We start from the raw sequence: 20,806 nt of genomic DNA on the forward strand, positions 1-20,806 counted from the left end.
AGTTGTAAGGAGCCTTTAACCGCAGTCCACTAAAGGAGAAGTTGTCGCGTCTATGAGGAAGTTCCAGCCACGATTTGGAGTATTTGTTCTGTAATCTCCAGAAATGACGGCGCATTATTTCACTGTGAGAAAAAAAACTATAAAAACTCCCATATAAACCAAGTCTTATGATTCTGTTTCCACCACAGCCGAGATATGTTTTGTGATCTTTTCTCTTATCTTCGGTCTCTGCAGCTCGCTCACATACCTCTATTGATCCAGATTCTTGCTAGGTGCGATGCCACTGATCACACACGCTCTTATTGATCAACACTGGTCACCCTGGGCCGACATGGCGTCCTGTTAGCACCCTCGGGGGTATTGGCGTTTTGTTCCGTGGTGACGCTTTAGTGCCTCAACAAGGCAAAGGCCACACATGAAAGGATTCGGAGTGTTTGAGCTGCTGAGGAATCAATTCACACCGTGATTGTCATATACAAAGGCTTCACTGTCTCTCCCCTCATCTCCAGAAACCTCTGGAGAGTTTGATCAGTAATTAACTCATCATCTTTCATCACAAAGGCATCAAAAAAACGATGTTAGAGTCAAGATATTGCTCTGATTTCCATTCGCTCGGGATTAAAAGTGCAATCTCTTCAACCTGCATCATCATGCTGCTGCCAAACAGATCAGATGAATTGAGGGACTTCTTTGGGCGGAGGGGTCAAAGGCAGGTCAAGTTGAGGAGAGCGGTATTTATGTTGCTGGTGGCAGTCAGGAAAACAATGATGCTGCTTGAACATAATCTATCATTTGTTTTTTCACCACTACTTATGAAGCAATTCCTTATTTTGCCATACAAAGCCCACAGTAATGGCAGGAATTGTGTGAGCAAACGTGAGAAAAACGACTTTAGTGTTTATCTCTTTGGCTAGGCAAAACTATTGTTGGAACATAAGTGAGCGACTTATTGTTTAGGAGTATCCCGTCCCACTGATGAGACAAAAAAATTTTAAAAAGTGGTTATTATGTACCTGCGATTTGTTTTCTGGTGTTTTGTAATGTTTTCTGAGTATTCGTATGCACGTTTTGTTCTCTTTTAAAACAGCTAAAAGAGTTATTTCAGGCTCAAACTCATGTGTCAAGGACGAAAAGAAAAGAAAGACCCAAAATAGACAAGTCTTATCAGTTTGGGAATGGACATAGCACCGGTAGGAACAATGCTGTGGCGAGATGGGAGCTGAGGTTGACCCTAATAATGCGCCTGGTCCGTCAAGGAACCTGGAGAACAGGAAGCCCGCCGTACCTCTGTCTTCGTGGATAAAGTCATAAAAATGATAAACACAGGTCTCGATTAGCCTCCGTCAGGACAATGCGCTGGTCACCAGTGGGGAGGATTAGGGTCAGGCCAGTAAAAGTGAAGAGATGAAAGAGCTGCTGTCCCGTGTGGCTGACCTCCCTGTTCATTTCACTGAGGAAACCTGGGTTTTCCCTTTCCCCCGCGTACTAATGACGATTCATCAGTCAATCAAGACCTTCTATTAATAGATTTTCCTCTCCCTGTGGTGCTGCTGTAAAGAAATGGGAACGCAGTTAAAACACGAGTGCTACCCTAAAAGCAAGGTGGTGGCTTAGTGTAAATGTAGGTTACACTGGAGTTATAGGCTTGTTTTTAAAGGTTTGCCTATTGTTTCTGTTGCTCATAATAACATGGCAAGTAGCATTCAGATGATCGTATAGGTTTTAATATCCCCAGCTTAGCTAAACATATTTGAAAGACAATGTAAAGGTTCAAATTATAACCTAAAGTCAACAAAACATCCATCACAGTTGACAGACTGACTTCCTGTTTGACTTTTGTCTCACAAAGCTAACTGACTCCTGGACGCAACCCAATTCTTAAAAGAATACTTCGACATCTTGCTAATTGTGCTTTTTTGTTAAATATGGAGATCAATAACGCTATTTACAGTAAACATGAAACTACTGTACCACCAACAGCCTGTTAAGCTTAGCATGCAGACAACAACACCTCTAAATGTCACTTGTAAACACATTATGGCTCATTTGTTGTTATGCTAGGTATGAAACTGGTATATATCTTCTCTTCTAAATCTTAGCAAAAAGCAAATAAGAAAATTTCACTTTATAGAATTGTTATAGCAAATGTGTTATAGCAAACTATCGCCTTTACACTTCTAACAAACACAGGGCAGCAAGTCCAGTGTTTGCTCTCCTTGTAGCTAGCAAGTGACAGTGGCTGTGATCCAGTAACCAACTGTAAAACCATAACTTGTTGTACATGTGTGTAACATGTTAATTTTACAGGTTACTGTACTTGATGGGTATATTAATTTTTATGTGCTATGTACATGAATAATTAGGCTTATCTCTTTAAGCTCAGTCCCTCTACAATGTGTGTAAGTTACGGTAAATGTGAAGCTACAGCTCTTATCCGTTAGCTTAGCTCAGCATCAATTCTGGAAACAAGAGGAAACAGCTAGCATGGCTCAGGGCAGAGGTAACAAAATCAGATCTCTTACCATCGCTAGAGCTCACTAATTAACAGGCAGTATCTGTACAAAAGTTTAAAAGTAATCAGAGGCAGACAGATTTCATAGCTGCTCCCATTTCCGGTCTTTATGCTAGGCTAGGCTAACCGTAGCATCATGTCTAGCGGGCTCTATTATCATAGCTGATAGAAATTGTGGCTAAAGCTAATAAAATATACAAGCTGTAAACCAAAGAGTAAACCTCAACTATTATCTAAGGAAGAATCTGAATAAAATGCCCAACATTTGTGATGTTTTCTCAGACAATATGATTTATGATTACTTTATCATTGTTTAGATACCATTTTCTGGCAGATGATACATCCACAAAGGCCTCTTCTCACGTTTGATGGCACTGATTTACAGCCTAACCTGATATCCTTGACATTATAATTTTGTATTTCTGTATCCTCTAAGTCGCCTGACTGAAACTGCAGCACTCTGGTTGTTCTCAGGAAAGAGACTTTGATTATTTTAGTTGTTGCTTCCGTTTTATTGTTGGCTGACCCCTGGCAGCGCGCAAACCCTGAGGTCACCACAACTTGTGGTGAAAAGTTTCCAAACATCCTCATGCTAGCATGACTAAAGGCATATTTAAGATTTGTCTTGGACCCGGTCTTCAGTTTAGTAAAACAGACAGAGAATGAGGACGAGACAAGAAGATAAGGCGGATATGCTCATCTCCAAACTGAGCAGCGCAGACAAACAAGAAATAGTTTTATCATCAGAGCATCTTTGTGAGGCGGGGGCAGGATGGTGCTGCAGAGGGGTACTGGGTGAAGATGTCCTCTTCGCTCAACGTGGAATGAACGGGCCAATAAACACAACAGGGCCGAGTAGATTCCCACCTGATTCCCAGCAGATCCCTGACAGATTAACGCCTCCAGAACAATGAGACCAGAGTGGAGACGGCTTCCTCTGTGTCCCCGCTTGTCTGCGGCAGACAACATCCCAGTGCTACCCTTTTTGCAGGGTTGTGGTGTGTGCTCCCGGGCAAGGAAACTTTCCCACCAATCCCCTGGGGGAGGGGGAAGACTATACCACCATTTAACACATAAAAACATCTGTGTGTGCAGGTGAATAAGGAGCAATGCTTTCGGCAGCGTGACCGGTTTCTATCACTTTTTTCATCGTGTCATTTGCCAGAATTTCAAGTCCCCAATTTCTGTGACCAAAGAGGGATCTCAGGGGAAAAACATTACCAAACATAGACTCTCACATCCTTCATGTGAGCATAATTAAACCACCAACCTGTGGATGATCTCTCATATCTGTAATCTCCCTTATGGGGTGATTTACAGGTTACTAAAGATCTAGTCGGTCCTCCACAAGTTTCTGAAGAGTTTTGACTGACAGCTGAAGGCAGAATAGAAACTCATTCTAAATTCCTGAGCGACATGATTAGTGCCGAAACTTGAATTGTTCCAGCTTCGGGAAAACGGTGTGATTTCTATTTACAGAATCAATCTCAGACAAGATGTTTTCTCTCCTCCTTTCGCTCCCGCACACCTGTTATGTGCTCACTTCCTGAACCCCCTCATTCTCTCCACCTGATGAGCCCCTTCCCCCATCCTGAAACACCTCCCGCTCCCCAGAGCAGGTGTTGGAGGAAGTCATAGTCTAATCAGACAGTCTAAACAATCACTATCTCACCACTGATAATGACAAAATGTCTACACACTTCAAACTGGGTGCAAGACTGCATAGAACTTAAACCTGGGTTTGATGTAGAGCTGCAGCTAACTATGATTTTTTTTCCTGTAGATGAATCTATGATATTTATTTCCAATAACCCCTCCACACCAACCCAACCTTTTTTTGGTGAGCCGTCCAAATTGGAACAAACAGCTGTTTTAAAGTATTAGAATCACATATTTTTAAAGTGACACTACTCAATATTTTTACATCAACAATGGGTCCAATGTGTGATGTGAAAGGGTTTCATGTTGCAATGACACTACACATAATTATCACCCAACTCTGCAGTTTCCCTCAACTCTAAAGCATTTTAGCATCTTTAATCTCATTGTTTTGATTCTCTGGCTCACACTTTTTCTGTTTTGATTGAGTCTCACAGCTCTCATCGGTTGTTTTCCAATTCAAGGCAACTGTTTTCAGGAAAAATAAGACAGCAGACACAGTTAGCAACTAGCTTGTCAATATAGTGGAGCATTTAGCAGCTAAAGAGTCAGATATTTCCCTCAGGAGTTGGTGGAGACCAAAACCAGTGCTACAAGAGAGTGAATACATGAACAAACCTAATGAACAGTGATGTTACTCTATGTCTGCTGGATGTACAAATGGGCAACTGTTTGCTGACACATTAGCCATTATAAGGTGATAATGTGTCACTGTTGTTGTTACAGCTTGTTGCTCAGCTCCCAAGTGGCCAAAAAAGTCTGATCTGTTATAACATATGTTACATTTTTAGAATCATGTAGGGTTTCATAGTGCTAGCAATGACATGACATTTCCAGACAGTACTCCAGACAGTATGTATAATACAGTACAGAATAGTAGTATAGTTTCTAAAATGTCATAAATTTGTGAAAGATGTTCACGAATTGCCCTTCGACTCTGGGAAATTTTGAACTCGATGTCTTCAATTTGCTAGTTTGCAGCTGTCCACAACCCAAAGAACTTTGACATAAGGTATAGAAAAAGAGAAAATATTCTCATATGAGACACAAGCAAATGTTTTTTCATGATAAATGGATTCAATTTTTAACTTAATTGATTGTCTGTTGATTGTCCACTCCATTAATAAACTAACAATTATTGAGGAAGTGTAAGATTTTAAGAATAGTAGTAGTATTTGCTGCTAATTAGCAGAGTATTGTTCAAAGTCAGAACACTGTGCCCTTCTGTGTCTTTGTCCAGCTTAGGCCTTCACAGCTCAGGGGATCAGTGCAGAGTGCTAACATATATATACTTTCCGTCCCTGTGATTTAAACTAACACCACTGCCTCATAGCTCAGCACAAAGGAGCCAGCAAACACATTGTGCAATTCCCAAGAAAGCCACCCACAGACATTTGTACAGCAAGACTGGCGACCAGCAGCTCAACTGTGTTTCAGAACTCACTTGGAAGGCGGACAGTTTGTGCTGCTACGCCAAGGACAGGAAGTGCTTGCAGAGGGACAGGAAGTGTTCACCGCTGCAGTAGCCGAGGCTGGAACTGAGATAATGCCATTGTGTAAGCAAGCCAAGTGACCTCTCCCTGAGCGCAGAGTCCAGAGGCTGGCGTCGAGAGCCCTGGCCCCCACCCAGCCCCAGACTCCCCAGGCACGGGGTGGGGGACTTGGTGGAGGGACAGGGGGAGGAATGGAGGGAGGGGGGGGGGTATGAGGCGTGTCACCTCCCCCTCATCCACCACCACCACCTCCCCTCCACTCCTTTGGGTTGACTCTGAACCTCACCTTGTAGAGGAAATGTGGCTACGACTCCAGACTTTATGACTTCTTCCATCAAAAGCCAGGATTTTTCACTCCCACACAGCAAGAGAGAAAGAGGTGGCCAGGGCACACTTATGCCCACGCCCATGTCAACACACACACACACACACACACACACACACACACACACACACACACACACACACACACACAGAGTCTCCCTTTCTCCACTCTCTTAGGATCGGAGGGGGAAAACCTTATCAGGTCATCAGCGGTAAAATAGATGATGACAGTATTATTGTCCAGATCCTGTCCCATGCAGCATTTGGCTGGACCTCCATCCAAAACACCCTCCCACCAACCCCTAGAGGGTCACCCAGCGTGCTGTGGAGTCCCCGCTGGTGTCTGCACGGGGCACAAAGACGTTGCATAAGCATCTCTCATATTTCTGTCAGCCGCTTTTGACGTGTCAGAGGGACCATAACCCACAACCAGACGGGAACAGTCCGAGAAAAGACGGAGCTGACAGGTTGAGGTCTGCTGGCTCTGATAAGAACCCCTGCAGCCTGTGGGTGATGTTTGGATTTCTGGCCACAAACAGGGGGCTTCATTCTCTGCCACATAAACGCTCAAAGTCTGGATATTTGAGGTGCAACAGGTTGCTTTAACCTTTTCCCCCCCTGCACCACCGTCCTGGTCTGGCACAGCTGCTCCAAAAACAAGGAAACACATTCTCACACATTTCTGTAGCTCACACGCGTGTCATGGAGTTAACAGTTTATATTTGACTTCTGGCTGATGTCATCTAGTCCATCAAGTATCGTGATTGCAGCTCAGTCCAAAAGTTTCACCTCAAACATGTTGTCAAGTCTCAGGGAAAGCTAAATATATTCGTATTTATACAGTAAGCCTTATTTTAACTTTTTTTTAAAACTCAGACAAGGATTATAAAGCATACAATGAAGTGAATGAGCATCTAATGAGGTAAAAATAATTTGACCGAGACAGATATTTTAGGTGAAATGCACCCTAAAGCTTTGTTGAAAGAAAAATAATAGCTGGGAATCAAATCCTGAGCACATAAAAATAATCAAATACTCTGTGATTCTTTTAAACTGTTTTATTTTTAGTCACCACAGACTTGGCATTAGTCCCACTATGTCCCTGCATTATGTCACTGCTGTAAAAATAAGTTAAGACAAAGATGTTTGGGCTGTTTTCCAGACATGAGCTGTTCTCTTCATAAATGTGATACTGGAAACGTGTTTTACTCTCTCAAGTTGTTTGTTTGGGTCATTAACATCGCAGACCGACGTCTGGTCGGCCAACGACACTAAAAGTGTTTTGACATTTGAAGGTCACACCAGTATCACAACATTTTACAGTTTTTGTGTCAGGGGCCTCATCGCTTCACAACTATCTGATGGGAGTTTATTTAAGCTTTCTTTACTCTTACTGATTTCACTTTCAGGGCGTTCAAACGCCGGATTAACGCGTTTTGTCCAGCGCGTCTCATTAGGCTGCACTCAAAGACAGTCTCTGACCAAATGAATCAAATGATCGTGCGTAAACGTCGCCAATGAGGGAGCCATTAAGTCCACGCGTAAACCTGATATTCAAGATTCTAACGCCGCTAACCCGCCAATACACAGACTGGTGATTGATGCCTGAGTATTAGTGTCGGTCTAATGCAAGGGTGACGATTAAAACTGGACCACGTGACTGTCCAAATAAACGTTATTGTGGATTAGAGTTCATCGGTTTCACGTCTCCTCGCTCTTAAAGTAGGTAAACACACTGCCGCTTTAAAAGCTGACACGAAAGCCTGGATTTTATATCTCATACTCTTATTCTCGCTTGAAATAACTTTCTATTTAAATAAAATGCGCACATGAGCGTGTATCCTCATCAGCCACAATTTTGCATCCATTTGAACTCTCTCAGCGTCTTTCCCCAGAAGGTCCCGGCTCTTAAACTAGTTTAGGAGGCGGGGTACTCGAAACTTTTTTACACCTTTGTAGTGGGCACTCCCACCCCATGGTGATTGGCTGCCTGTGAGTTTATAGCGCACCAACCTTCACATGCAGCGCTGAGTAGTCGGTACCGATCAGCCCACGGGAGACTTGGAAGTGGCCAATGGATGTGATTAATTATTTTTCATTCCAGCTTGAAAGCCAGAATCCTTGTTAAGTTCTTGTCTTGTAATCTATCGGTAGGCTGTTCTCAGTAGTCGTGCGCTGTCGCCTTTGCTCTCCTAAACCTCCCAGCTGGACAGAGATGAGCAGTCCCGATGCGGGCTACGCCAGCGACGATCAGACCCAGGCAAGGTGTACGATGTCAGTCATGATGCCTGGAATGGGACACTGCCAGTGGGCCGACCCCCTCAGTCCTCTTGGGGACACCAAAGTGAAAAACGAGCCGTGCGCCTCCGGCTCCGGCAACCAGAATCGCGGGAAGAGCGAACCGCGGATCCGACGGCCCATGAACGCGTTCATGGTCTGGGCGAAGGATGAGCGCAAGAGACTGGCGCAGCAAAACCCGGACCTGCACAACGCGGAGCTGAGCAAAATGCTGGGTAAGTAATTCTAAGCTTTATTTAATCAACCCCATGCTGTTCGCCTATTTGCCAGAGCACTGCAGGTTATTATTAAGTGATAATATTATTGCTCTCATTGTTTCTGAATTTTACGCGCGTGTTTCATTTCATTTCATGTTTTATTCGGATCAGAAAAACGTGAATGGTTATTTGTCACTTGCTGTAGTGGCTGTTTTGGCAGCAGGTTATGTTGCTGTGATATTAAAAGTTACTGTGTCAGAGTTAAGCTGCACATGTAACCTGAAAAACCTGTCCCTGCCCCCTAAAATGGCAACAAGCTATTTTTGTGTGCATCACCAGACTGCGTACAGTATCTGCTGACATATCACTGATGTGCACTCTCCTCTTGACCTGCAGGGAAATCATGGAAAGCCCTTCCTGTCACAGAAAAGCAGCCCTTTGTGGAGGAGGCCGAGCGGCTGCGGGTCCAGCACATGCAGGATCACCCAAACTACAAGTACAGGCCCCGGCGGCGGAAGCAGGTGAAGAGGATTAAGAGGCTGGACTCTGGTTTTCTAGTCCACGGCGTGTCCGATCACCAGGCCCAGTCGATGTCCGGGGACGGCCGAGTGTGTGTGGAGAGTCTAGGCCTGGGCTACCACGAGCACGGCTTCCAGCTTCCTCCGCAGCAGCTCAGCCACTACCGAGATGCTCAGGCTCTCGGGGGCCCCTCTTATGAAACCTACAGCCTCCCTACGCCTGACACCTCTCCTCTGGACGCTGTGGAGTCAGACTCCATGTTCTTCCCCCCACATTCACAAGAGGACTGCCACATGATGCCTGCGTACGCTTACCACTCCCAGGCGGCAGAGTACCAGCCCCAGGACCCCCTCCCCAACCACCACAGCAACCCCATCCTGCACCGACACCCCACCTCAGCTCCAGAGCAGCCCCCGCAGCCTGCCGCCCTCCCCCCTTCCTACATGGGATGCCCCAACCCTCTGGCCATGTATTACACCCAGCACTGCAGTCCCGGCCACCCCAAGAGGCATCCTGGCGGGGCAGGACAGCTCTCCCCCCCTCCTGACTCCCACCCTCACTCAGACAGCGTGGAGCAGATGCACCACTCTGAGCTGCTGTCCGAGGTGGACCGCAGCGAGTTCGAGCAGTATTTGAGTTCCTCTTCGGCGCGTGCGGACATGACAGGCTTGGCGTACGGGCCACACGAGGCTGGCATGCAAGGACCTGAAAGCCTCATATCATCGGTGCTGTCAGACGCCAGCACAGCTGTGTATTACTGTAGCTACAACAACTCCTAACCTCCTGCCTGGCCCGTCACCCCTGCTGCAAGGACACATGATCTGACCTCAAATCTCTGCAGCTAAATTTGAACAAAAATGTTTTTATTTTTTTAAATCTGTTTTCAGCACAGGAGGTCCACGAGGTTTTGAAATGAATCTTTGGAGAAGACTGTTGTACTGTATCTGTCTACTGTCTATGAACACTGGTTTTAACTTTTTTTTCTTCCACCCTCGCAGGGATATGAATTCATTTTGTGATAATAAATATTGTACAGTCACTATTTTAAAGTTTTTGTATATACTGAAGGTGTTTTTTATACTTTTTGCACTTTTGAGAAATAAATTTTTGCAAATAGACCTATCCTCTCCTGTATTTATTATTTCCCATTCTTTTATATTTCAGTCTGACTGAAACTTTCTTTATTATTCTTAAAAGCTCTGTCGCCTAACAGTAGAAGCTGCTGATTGGCCAGTGAGTTTATAATGAAAAAAATGAAAATCCTCACAGGACAAATTCACTTTTCAGATGTTTTTCCACGTGGCACGACATTACCGTTCATTCAGTGCTGGCTCTGTATTACATGGCGCTATCTCTGTTGGTTTTTCCCACTTCCACACGGAGCTGAATGGGCTCCCAGCGGCACCAGTTGCTCACCTGGAAGCAGGGCAGCGACCCGGCTTCCTGGCCCGGACAGAGTGGAGGTAATCTCAGTGTCTGCGTTACACATGGCGCCTTGTTTTCGCAGCATGGGAGCACAGTTTATGCTCCGGACATCCTGCCGGTAAATGATTTAGTCTCCTCTGATTAATGCTAGAGGCCATTAAAATTCACTGCGGCCTACTACACATCCATTAAACAATAGTGACACTTTATTTTGTGTATTTTCACAGCTGAACATGAGGCATAGTTCAATATCCATCCTCCCTCTATGCATAATAACACAGCAATGACATCAGGTTTTATTTCTGTGAGTCTACTGATAGACCTCGTGATATATTTAACCACCAACGCCTGTCTGTTGCTTCATCATATATCAAATTTATCAGGTAAAAATCTATAAGAGACCAGACCAAGCCTTGAGGAAAATTTATGGTATTTATAGCCAAGAAAGAGTCCCATTTTATAAATAGAGATTTTCCCGAATTTGAAAGGAAGAGGTTCTTCGCTGGGGGGTCAATCACCCTGACCTCACGATCCATTTTTAGCACTTCAGAGGAAACATGTTCCAGAAGTGTATATGTTCATGCGCTTTGTTCGTGCTGAATGTTTTTAAATATTCTCCTTTTTAAGAGAAGTGGTGGACTAGCTGGATCTCAGGGTAAATACTGCTGGTTCTTCCCACAGCTCTTATTTCAATCAGAAAAAATATGGATTGCTTTGTCGTTTTAATGCTAACAGCTACTTCTTGACTTCAACACACACTGTGAAGCGTTTTGTAAGTCTGATATGTGTAGGATGTTACGTCTTCTTACACCGCTCACACTCAGGCTGACTTATTTCCCTCCGGGCTGTGCGGAACAATCCACTGTAAGTAGTGTGAATGCGTTTAAATTCAGTCTGCAGCTGAGTGGCAGGTTTATCCTCCCTGTTGTTACAGCTAATGGGTGCATAACAACAGGCTCAGGCCACGATCCCCGAGGCTTCAGCAGAGTGGGTGGGGGTCACCTGTGCAGACTTAGGGAGAGACAGACCCCCCATGTCAGCCGTGATATTATCTCCTCAAGCTAATTGATCTGGGATAATTGACGAGGAAGAGCTCACTGAGTGACTTTGGCATTTCAAAGTTTATTTTTAAGTCACGGGAAGGTGTTGGTACGTTGTAAATATTGGTATGAGACTTTGTGATGATTATGTTTTGTCTATTTTCTGTTGAATTAAGTTGATTTTATCTTTTAAATGGAGGTGCAATTATTTGACAAATAAACAATATGTGAGTGAAATGCAGCATAGATTCTCTCAAGACTAGTGTGACAAATAAAAATCTGAAAAATTACATATGAATGTGCATCTTATACAAAAACAACACTATATGTTTTGCATGTGGTAGTTTAGTCATATAGATCTTGTTTGCAATATGTTTTCAAGTGTTTTACACATGTCAAATTAAATTGTTGATAGTAGTAACCTTGTATGTCTTCTATGAGACAGGCCATAATAATATCAGACAAGCAACACCAACATGCAAATATTGTATGTTTGAACTATATAAAAAATATATTTTATACACTGCACATTTACCACAATACAACTCAGGCTTTTTCATATAAATCAACACACATTTTTTTTCCATTTTGAAACATTTTGGGTTTATTTACACATTACAGTAAGCAGCCCTCAGGTGTTTCCAGGTAAAAGACGTTCAGTCAGAGCAGAGAGAGCACAGCTCAAAGCTCAGGAAATCAGGGCTTTCATGGTGTTCCCATCGCTGTGGAAGTGTGTGTGTGTGTGTGTGTGTGTGTGTGTGTGTGTGTGTGTGTGTGTGTGTGTGTGTGTGTGTGTGTGTGTGTCCCGGGGCCTCACTGCCAGCAGTCTGCAGAGAGCCACTCAGAGATTACAGCAGGGCGGTCGGCTACATTAACACAGCAGCACTTAATCATGGCACTGCCCTAATCTCATCTCAGGTAGCTGCCTTTCACAAACACAGCGTCATTTACTCACAGAGCCAGCTGCAGTTTATTTCATTCAGCCCCCAATAAACCATCAATATCAGACACAAACACAGTGGAGCTCAGTCAGAGGTTTTATTAGTCGTTATAATGTCATGTTAGCTGCAGTTGAATGTGCTGTACATCATAAATAAACACTGAATGTCCAGACGAGATACGCCCTCCTTATGAGCTGAATCCAGGTGCAAGCTATTGTGATTTCTCTTTCTCTTAACTTTCCACCGTTCAGAAACAAGGAGAGTGAACAAAAAGACATTTTTAAACAGTGATCTTTAATTTTGGATGCAGTCGACATGTGAATTGTTCAAAACCAGTGTTAAAAACAAGAATAGTGCCAAAGCAATTACTCGATAAAGCAATTAATCAGCAGAGGGAAAATTAACGCACAATAATTTTGATAACACCTTAATTCTACAGGTTAATTAAGAGATCTGTTATAAGCCATTAAGAAGAGCAAATTTTCTGTTGCCAGGCTGAGAAAAATCCCTTTGACTGATTGGTGCAGACTAAAATATATAGCTGCATTATTTCCAAAAAAAAAAGACAGAATAAACACCAGCCAAAGGGCTTTTCCACAATCTGGCAACCACAAAGTTGCTCACATCAATGGCTAATAGCTCATCTAAGGATAAGTAAATGATTTATTAACCATGAATAAAGTCATTAGTTTCAACTTAAAAAACCTTTTATCAATGGTGCCTTCTTCGAAAGTTAATCGTTTTTATCAAGGAAACATTTCCTTTCAGCTTCGCATGTGTGAAGATAGACTACTTTTGGACTGTTGGCTGGACAAAACAAGGACTCTGAAGATATCTTATTTGGATCCGGGAACATAATTTTGACCTATTTTCTAATATTCACAGCCTAAATGATTAATTGATTTATTGTAATAGTTTGTCAATATTGACAATAATGGTCAGCTGCAGCTCAAACCCCAAATATCAAGCACTGTCAGCAAATAAGTCTGTGTCAAAGGTCATGATACTTGGTGATTATTATTAGGAATTCTTTGCCTTAGCATAAACAAAGACATTACTGAACAACGTGACAGGCGTCGTCTGAAGTTACTATGATCACAAAACACATGTGCCCGTAAAACAACCTCAAAATCTGCGTGTGTGTTTGAAAAGTGTTTGGTTTCATCATAAATACCACCCAGTAATGCACACACATAAATAAAAAGGCTCGTTGAGGTGAAGATTCCCTTGTCCGCTTTCAGGGACAGACACAGAGAGGCAGCGAGGGCCCAAACTGATTAAGTCATTGATAGCAGATTGCAAATACAGCATGTGAGACAGCTGCAGGAGAGGGTGTGTCCCTTGTCTAAAGCAGGGCTGGTTGCTCATAATCCCAGGCATATGCTGTCCCTCTCTGGCCTGCTTTTATGGTCCCTGCCTGTCACACCACCGTCCAGTTGTGTCCCCACTATATATAGTGGATCCAGTCAATCTTCACTCAATGCTGCGTCTCAATAGTTTACTTTTCTTCTGATTCCAGCTCTGCTTTTGTCACACATTCAGCTATAAATAGTTGATCAATTGAACAGGTACCCCCACTTTTTGTGCCAAGATGCCAGCTGCTGTGTCAGAATTCACAGGGATTATACGCAAATGGTTTTTCAAGTATTTTTATTGCACAGCAGCTATGGTACAGTGACATAAAGCTCAACGTGATTTAACGGCTTTGCATCAGAACCTGTTTTTCATTTCTGATGGAAAACTTTATCTCTTACGCCCTGAAGACCCTTTGCTGGGTCCATCGCGTTGTGAGGGAAAATATTTTGTTTTATTTTAATTCGTTAGTTTGTGAGTGCTATTTTATTTATTGGGTTGTGCATGTAAAAGTTCCCAGCCTATATGGACCTAATTACAAATGAAGAACTTTGTTTTCTCTCAATTTACAATTGAAAAATGAACAATAAAAGATAAAAATTTATCATCAGTCTCATCTGAAGCACATAACAAACAAAGCCTTTTTATTCTGAGAACCATTAAACCCACCTAGTACAGTGGCAAAAGAAACACCTGAATGCAACACATAACACTTAGAAATCTTTGGCTTTTGGTTAAATTCTGGTTCATGAGAGGCTTTTCACTGTAGTTGTTTTTGAAGATACAACACTGTACGTATGTAAAATGTATTAAACATTAACAGACTGTTTAGTATGTCTTCTGAAATACAAGGAAAGCTGTACAAAACAACACATTAGACATCAAGTTTTCTGTTCAAGGTAATGTTGCAGCATAAAAATGACCAATAATGTGTTCATTTTAACATTTGTGAATACAGCATCAAACATTTAATCTACCTCTGAAGCTATTGAAGGGGAAATTTAAAAGTGACAAATGGGAATCATTTAATTTATGTTTAAAACAGGATTAAAGTGTAAGATGACATGTAATTATCATAAACTGTCAAGACACAAATTAATACAAGGACACAAAGAGAAGCTAGCGTTGATTATAAAATGGTTGTCTGATACCAGAGAACATTTTTCAAGGTGGCTGGCACATTTGTTTCACAGTCAGGAATTGAGTCAGGGAGCTGAATCAACTCCAGGCCTCTCCTGATCAGCTCAGTGCTCCCTGTTCTTTTGTTTGAATCCCCTTGTGGCATCCAGGACAATTTTTAGCTCGTGTCCAGGCGGGTAGTGAGTATAAGATGACTACATCAGCAGTCAGTTTCCTCTGCACTGTGTTTTTCTTTGGGAGGCTAAAGGGTGTTGGCAGAGTACAGCCACATTTTGCCCTCTTTAAGTCTCATGTCCCCTTGTTAAAGGACTCCTTGTTGGCTCTGGACCTCCCTTCTTTGGAAACATGTAAGGAAAGTGAGCAATGCTGTCTCGTAGCAAAGAACACTGCGCACCATGACTAACTAAACGTCATACTAAGCAACATTAATGACTAACTTAACTTGATAGGCATTACCAAGGACAGAGGAGGGGAAAGGGAGCAATTGTGAATGAAAACAAAGACATATATCCTATAGGGCCAATGACTGGCCTATATTATTTTTTTTAAAACTATTCATTTATTTCAGTGCATAGCCTATATGGGAAGATGCAGAATAGCTCAACTATGGTTTAAAAAAAAAAAATGAAATCACTGTTTTAACATGAAATATATTGAATATTTGAGCAAGCTGTAACACCCCAACACAGAGCTTAGCTAGATACAATTGATGGAATCGATGGTTGAAAGAAATAAAAGAGATGGAAGAAGTTGAAACGGTAGCCAAATTGTTAGCTAGCTATCAAAAAGTAGTGAAATAGCTAAGACAGAAATGTAATAGTTAGCCAAAAGTGGCTTCGTGGATAAATTGCTGAAACAGCTAAAAGTGGCTAATGGATAAATTGCTGAAAGAGCAGACAGTGGCTAACGCATAAACAGATGAAACAATGAGCTAATGGATCCATGATGAAATAGCTAAAATAGAAATAGCTGAAACAGTTAGCCAAAAGTGTTCTCATGGATAAACTGTTGAAACAGCGAAGGTTAGCTAATGGTGAAACATTTGAAACAGTTAGCAAATAGATAAATGACGAAATAGCTAAAGATTAGATAGCTAGATATCTAATGAATAAATTGTGAAATAGCTGAAGGTACGCTAATGGTTGAGTTAGATGAAAGTTAGTAAGCTAATGGATGAATGATTAGATATATATAGCTAATGAATGTTGCAATACCATTAGCCATTAGCTAAAACAACAGTTAAGCAGTTGAAATAGCGAAAAGAAAAGAATGTTTGAATCAAGTGGCATCGTGAATCAAGGCACGTTTTACATACGTTTGCATTTTATTTTATCTTATCAAAAAATGGATGACTGGTGATGAGAGTGAATTAATATAAAGCCAGTATAAATACTCAGAGGCTCGGCTGAGCTGCATTTCACAAGATAAATATGGACCATTGTCTGTTGTGGTTTTTTTTTTCTGTGGATCTTTGAATCTTCCAGAGAGCACCTGTCTCCACTTCCTCGTTCCGATGACTCCTGTTTGCTCCATCCATGAAAGATTGGCTGGGAACATCCTCTATCCGAGAGGAAGCCACGCTCTGTGAAATTCACACCATTTCGGGAATCACCGGTAGGACTTCCTAAAGAATAAAAATACATAAAAATATATTCTAAATAAAGACGGGAGAGGGCAGAGTGTCATGACCCGGGTCAACTACCCTTTGTTGTCTCATTGTTTCTGAATGAGTGTGTATGTGTATGTGCATGTGTTTGTGTGTGAGCAGGAGACTTTTTTTTTCTGCTCCTCTTATTGACATTTAATAAAAACGCTAAACTTGCTGTTTAAATTGAACCCTTTATTATGTTTAATATTTGTACACAGTTTCTCCATCGTTGTGTCAGCCTCAGATTTTTTTTGATAAGGGAGATTTGTAAAACTAATCTACTAATATACTGTATTCAATAAAATAATAAATTCTGTGGCTTTTTCATCCTTTTGAATGCAATAAAAACAAATGTCTATCATCTAAAATTCACATGACAACTTCCAAACTCATAAATTTCTGGTTTTATGAGAATTTTGCCACCAAAAAAATGGGTAAGACAATGCGAGTAAAACCAAGTTCCAGTATCATATTTATAGATAAATGTTTAAGTTGAGTGAACCTACAGTCAGAACAACGTCTAGACACTGTTTGGTATTTTTCTGTTTCAATAACACAATCCGTCTGAAAGCTGTCTCTTACACAGGAAGTGTATTTGTGCTCATGTTATTGGATTATGAACTTCAAACAAATATCAAACACATTTCCACTGAAATAGCAAACAGTCTACTTCCAGTTCCCCAAAAGCTGACAGTGTGTTCCTCCCTCCTGTCTCCTCTGGGTGGGCAGATAACAATCTGTAACACAGTCATACTCACTAATGTTCATACTGTACGTGTCTAAAAATTCAGATTTAATGTTCTCTTCATGTAAAAGTGGCTGCACTGTTCCAGGTTTCTACATGCTAATCAGAAGTCAGTTGCAGTGTCAGTTGTTGCCACCAGGGGTCAGCTGTGCACAGGAATACATGAAGCTCACGTTAATCCTTCACCAGGTGGGGGTCTGTGAAAAAGTAATAATGTAGTAATGTGGTAACTTTGAGAAATGCAATATTAATGTTTCTCTAATTTGGTTGACATGTAAAATGCAACATTTATTCAGTGCGCACAAGAAATTGTCAGATAATTTAAGGACATTATGTTATTACATTAATTTTCATTGAATAATGTAAAATTAAATATTGATTTTTTAAAAGTGTGTGATAGCAGAGGTTTTCTTAAATATTGGTTAATTGATGGAATTAATCAATTATAGTATCATGTCACAATTGTAAAAATGTATTAAGTCTGAGTTTTTAAAAAAGACATTTGATTCGATTAAGAGACCATTTAAAGGGGTGCCTTTCTTTTATTTTCATTAACCAGTGATTGTGTAATATTTGTACCTTTCCTGAAATTGAATATTGACCTGTGGTGGGACTCATAAATAAACCTAAACATTTTCTCAGTTGCTTCACCTTAAAAATAAATGTATCATTCAGTTTTTTATTCAGTTATTGTATAGATGTAAAGAGGTGGACTTAAGCGAAAAATAACAGCTGACATTTTAAGTCTGGAGGTGCAGAGTAAGGTCAGTCCAGAGTCTTTGGGGAAGAGTCAGAGAGTGAGGGAAGGTGAGAGCACGTGAGCTGGCTGTGAGTGCCATGAATCCAGGTAAGGTGACGTGGCCCAGTAATCCCTGACAGAGGTCCTGCTGTGCAGTCACGCACAGCCGGGTTCAAGCTCCAGCTCTGCTGTCATTACTACTGATGCGGTAACCTGTCACTGACGTGCTTGTTATGGTACATTCGAAGTCGTCGTAAACACATGACAGCTAAATCATAATTACATAATAGGCGAATCATAAAATGTCATAATGTGTATTAATGTGTCATTAAGAAACAAGGTGAGAAATGCTGCAGGTCATCTAAAGTCTGTTGAAAATGTCAGGATTTTCCCCTAATGTTAAATCTAATGTGAGATATACAAATATTATAAGATGATTATGATATTCCTACAGCTTTGGATGTATGATGAAGACAGAGAAACACCACGTTTAGAAAATGCAGTGTTTGTAGTAGCCTTACAACTTGTATCATAATGTATCATAAGTGTATTTATTATAACATTTTCTATCACATTATCTCTTTTCTAATAGAGCAGTTATCTAGGCAATGTAAATAATTCCTCTATTATTATGATCATAGCTATTTATTTTTTAAATATGTTGTAATACTTTCTTGCTTTGTTCATTACTCATTTTATATAATCATGGTTGTAGGATTGCTAGAAGTTTGTATTTTCTTATAAAATAATTGTTCATTACTGTACATACAGAACATTATTATATTGTTATACAGTTAAAATGCTATATTATGTGCAATAACCATTTATTATTTTCAGGTAAAATCTTGCCAAATCATTTATTGTCCCATCATAATGCTTGTCTTTGTTTCTTCTAACAGAGGTGTGTCTTTATTAATTTAATATCTGAAATATGGAGAGGTGTGTGTATCTGATCGGGTGTGTACACATTCTCTGGCTGCTCCTGATTATTGTCTGATGACACTTCAGCAGCTCGATCTACGGTGAGGACGCTCGGCAGTATTGTCTGCTGTTAAACGTCTGCTTTGATCGGCCTCCTTAACCACATGAAAGGTAAAACTCTCTGTATTCAGTCATTGAAATGTGGAGTAAGGTCTTCTGAATATTGTGAAATTTTGTGACATCTGACACCATCGAGCATGTTTCCAGGTTTTGTCCTCTGATTTCCTGAATGTTGTAAAAATCAGAGGGAGGTTGTGGCCATAAAATTCATGGACAGATTGTACTGTGTATTGTTAAAATTGTAATCTGCACTGATGATCTGTGCCATATAAGATTTCCCCTCATGGCTGTGAAACTATTTCTGTTCATTTTGTTGTGTGAAAATCTGTGTTACTCTCCCAGACTCAATATTGTTGGTGATATTTTATTCTAAAGATCCATACTAGCCCGAATATTCAGCATGCCTGGCAGAGGTGAGAGCATCTTTCAGCAGCTCACAATTATCCACAGAGATGAATAAAACCTCACAATATTGTTCCACTATACATACAAGTGTCACAAAACAAGATACAAACCATTCCCTTGTTACTTTTAATGTAAATTCTGAGTAAAACAGGAATATTGTAGCCGTAATTTCTTTCAGTACACAATTCAACAGCTTTAAAAACAGCTACTTAGTCTCAGGAGTTCATTGTGAAAGAGACACAGTAACAATGACTACAACAAAGGAAATGAAAGTAAAAGAAACCAGCGCAGGACATCTCAGGACGCAGGAGGAGTAAGGCGTTAATGCATGAATATCACCGATGGAAGTGCATACAAGTGAAATAGCAGCTGGGCATGTGGCACATTGTATCATGCAAGGGTTTAACATTTGGACGGATTTACAGGAGTGAAATTGTGGAATAAATTAAGGAATGGGACCAACAGATGTTTTCATATTGTAAGTAGCGTTACATGAAGCGGCCTACCAACTGAAAATAGTGCCTGTGTTTTCTTTCTGAGCTTCCTCGTAGATTTCCTTACCGTTGAAAGTCCTGATTTTGCCATAACTGCAGGTTAATCAGTAGCGGTTGAGGCCAATAATTAATTTTCTTTTAATCCCTTTAGAAGTACTGATCTCAATATTTACTTAAAAACAACCATGAGTCCATGAAAACTGAACCGGGTACTTTTCACCCCTCCAGTATTCCCTTACAGTATATGCACACAATAGACACCACCTCCCCTGAAATTGATGGAGGTGGTAACCTGTTTGTGAACCCTGAGCAGGAGGAACACTGATCTTTAACAGCCCGCAGAGACAAGTCAAACAGTGGGCGACTCAGATTCACCACATCCTTTTGTTGTCAGGCTGAGTCAATGTCAAGGCCAGTTCAATACGTCTTTATCTCGGCTCTGCCGTGTCTGTTTATGTGTGTGTAAGTCAGTTAGTGTATGTGAATAAAAGGGAGAGGAGGAATAATGACTACGTGCACAATCCCGTGTCCATGCCCACTTGTAAATGTGTGTGTGAATGTGTGTGTTCATGGCAGGCACACACTACAGTACATGTGCTGCTTGCAGCGTCTGGAAAGTCCATTTGTGTGGCGGTCAGGATGCCAGTGTCTCACACAGGGAGGCCGCCTGTCTCGCCCTCTCCACTCCACTCAGCTCTGTCGCTCAGTGACTGACCCTTAATCAGAGGAAGGCTGTCTGATGCGAGCACAGACGGATAAATCACTCCTCACCCCGGGCTGCTATCTGGCTCGCGGGTAGCCAGGTTGTCCCGTCAGCGGACTGGCCCTCCGCC

At 41.5% G+C, this 20,806-nt stretch overlaps 1 protein-coding gene across 1 annotated transcript; it reads left to right on the forward strand.

Moving 5' to 3' along the window:
• The first annotated feature begins 8,017 nt into the window (after positions 1-8,017).
• On the forward strand, positions 8,018-10,113 carry sox17 (SRY-box transcription factor 17). Its single transcript, XM_070985925.1, has 2 exons — positions 8,018-8,501; positions 8,880-10,113. Exons 1-2 carry the CDS (start codon positions 8,204-8,206, stop codon positions 9,779-9,781), a joined length of 1,200 nt encoding a protein of 399 aa, XP_070842026.1. The 5' UTR covers positions 8,018-8,203; the 3' UTR covers positions 9,782-10,113.
• The last annotated feature ends 10,693 nt before the right edge of the window (positions 10,114-20,806 follow it).

The sequence above is a fragment of the Chaetodon trifascialis genome, chromosome 18, assembly GCF_039877785.1.
Source record: "Chaetodon trifascialis isolate fChaTrf1 chromosome 18, fChaTrf1.hap1, whole genome shotgun sequence".
NCBI classification, from domain to species: domain Eukaryota; kingdom Metazoa; phylum Chordata; class Actinopteri; order Chaetodontiformes; family Chaetodontidae; genus Chaetodon; species Chaetodon trifascialis.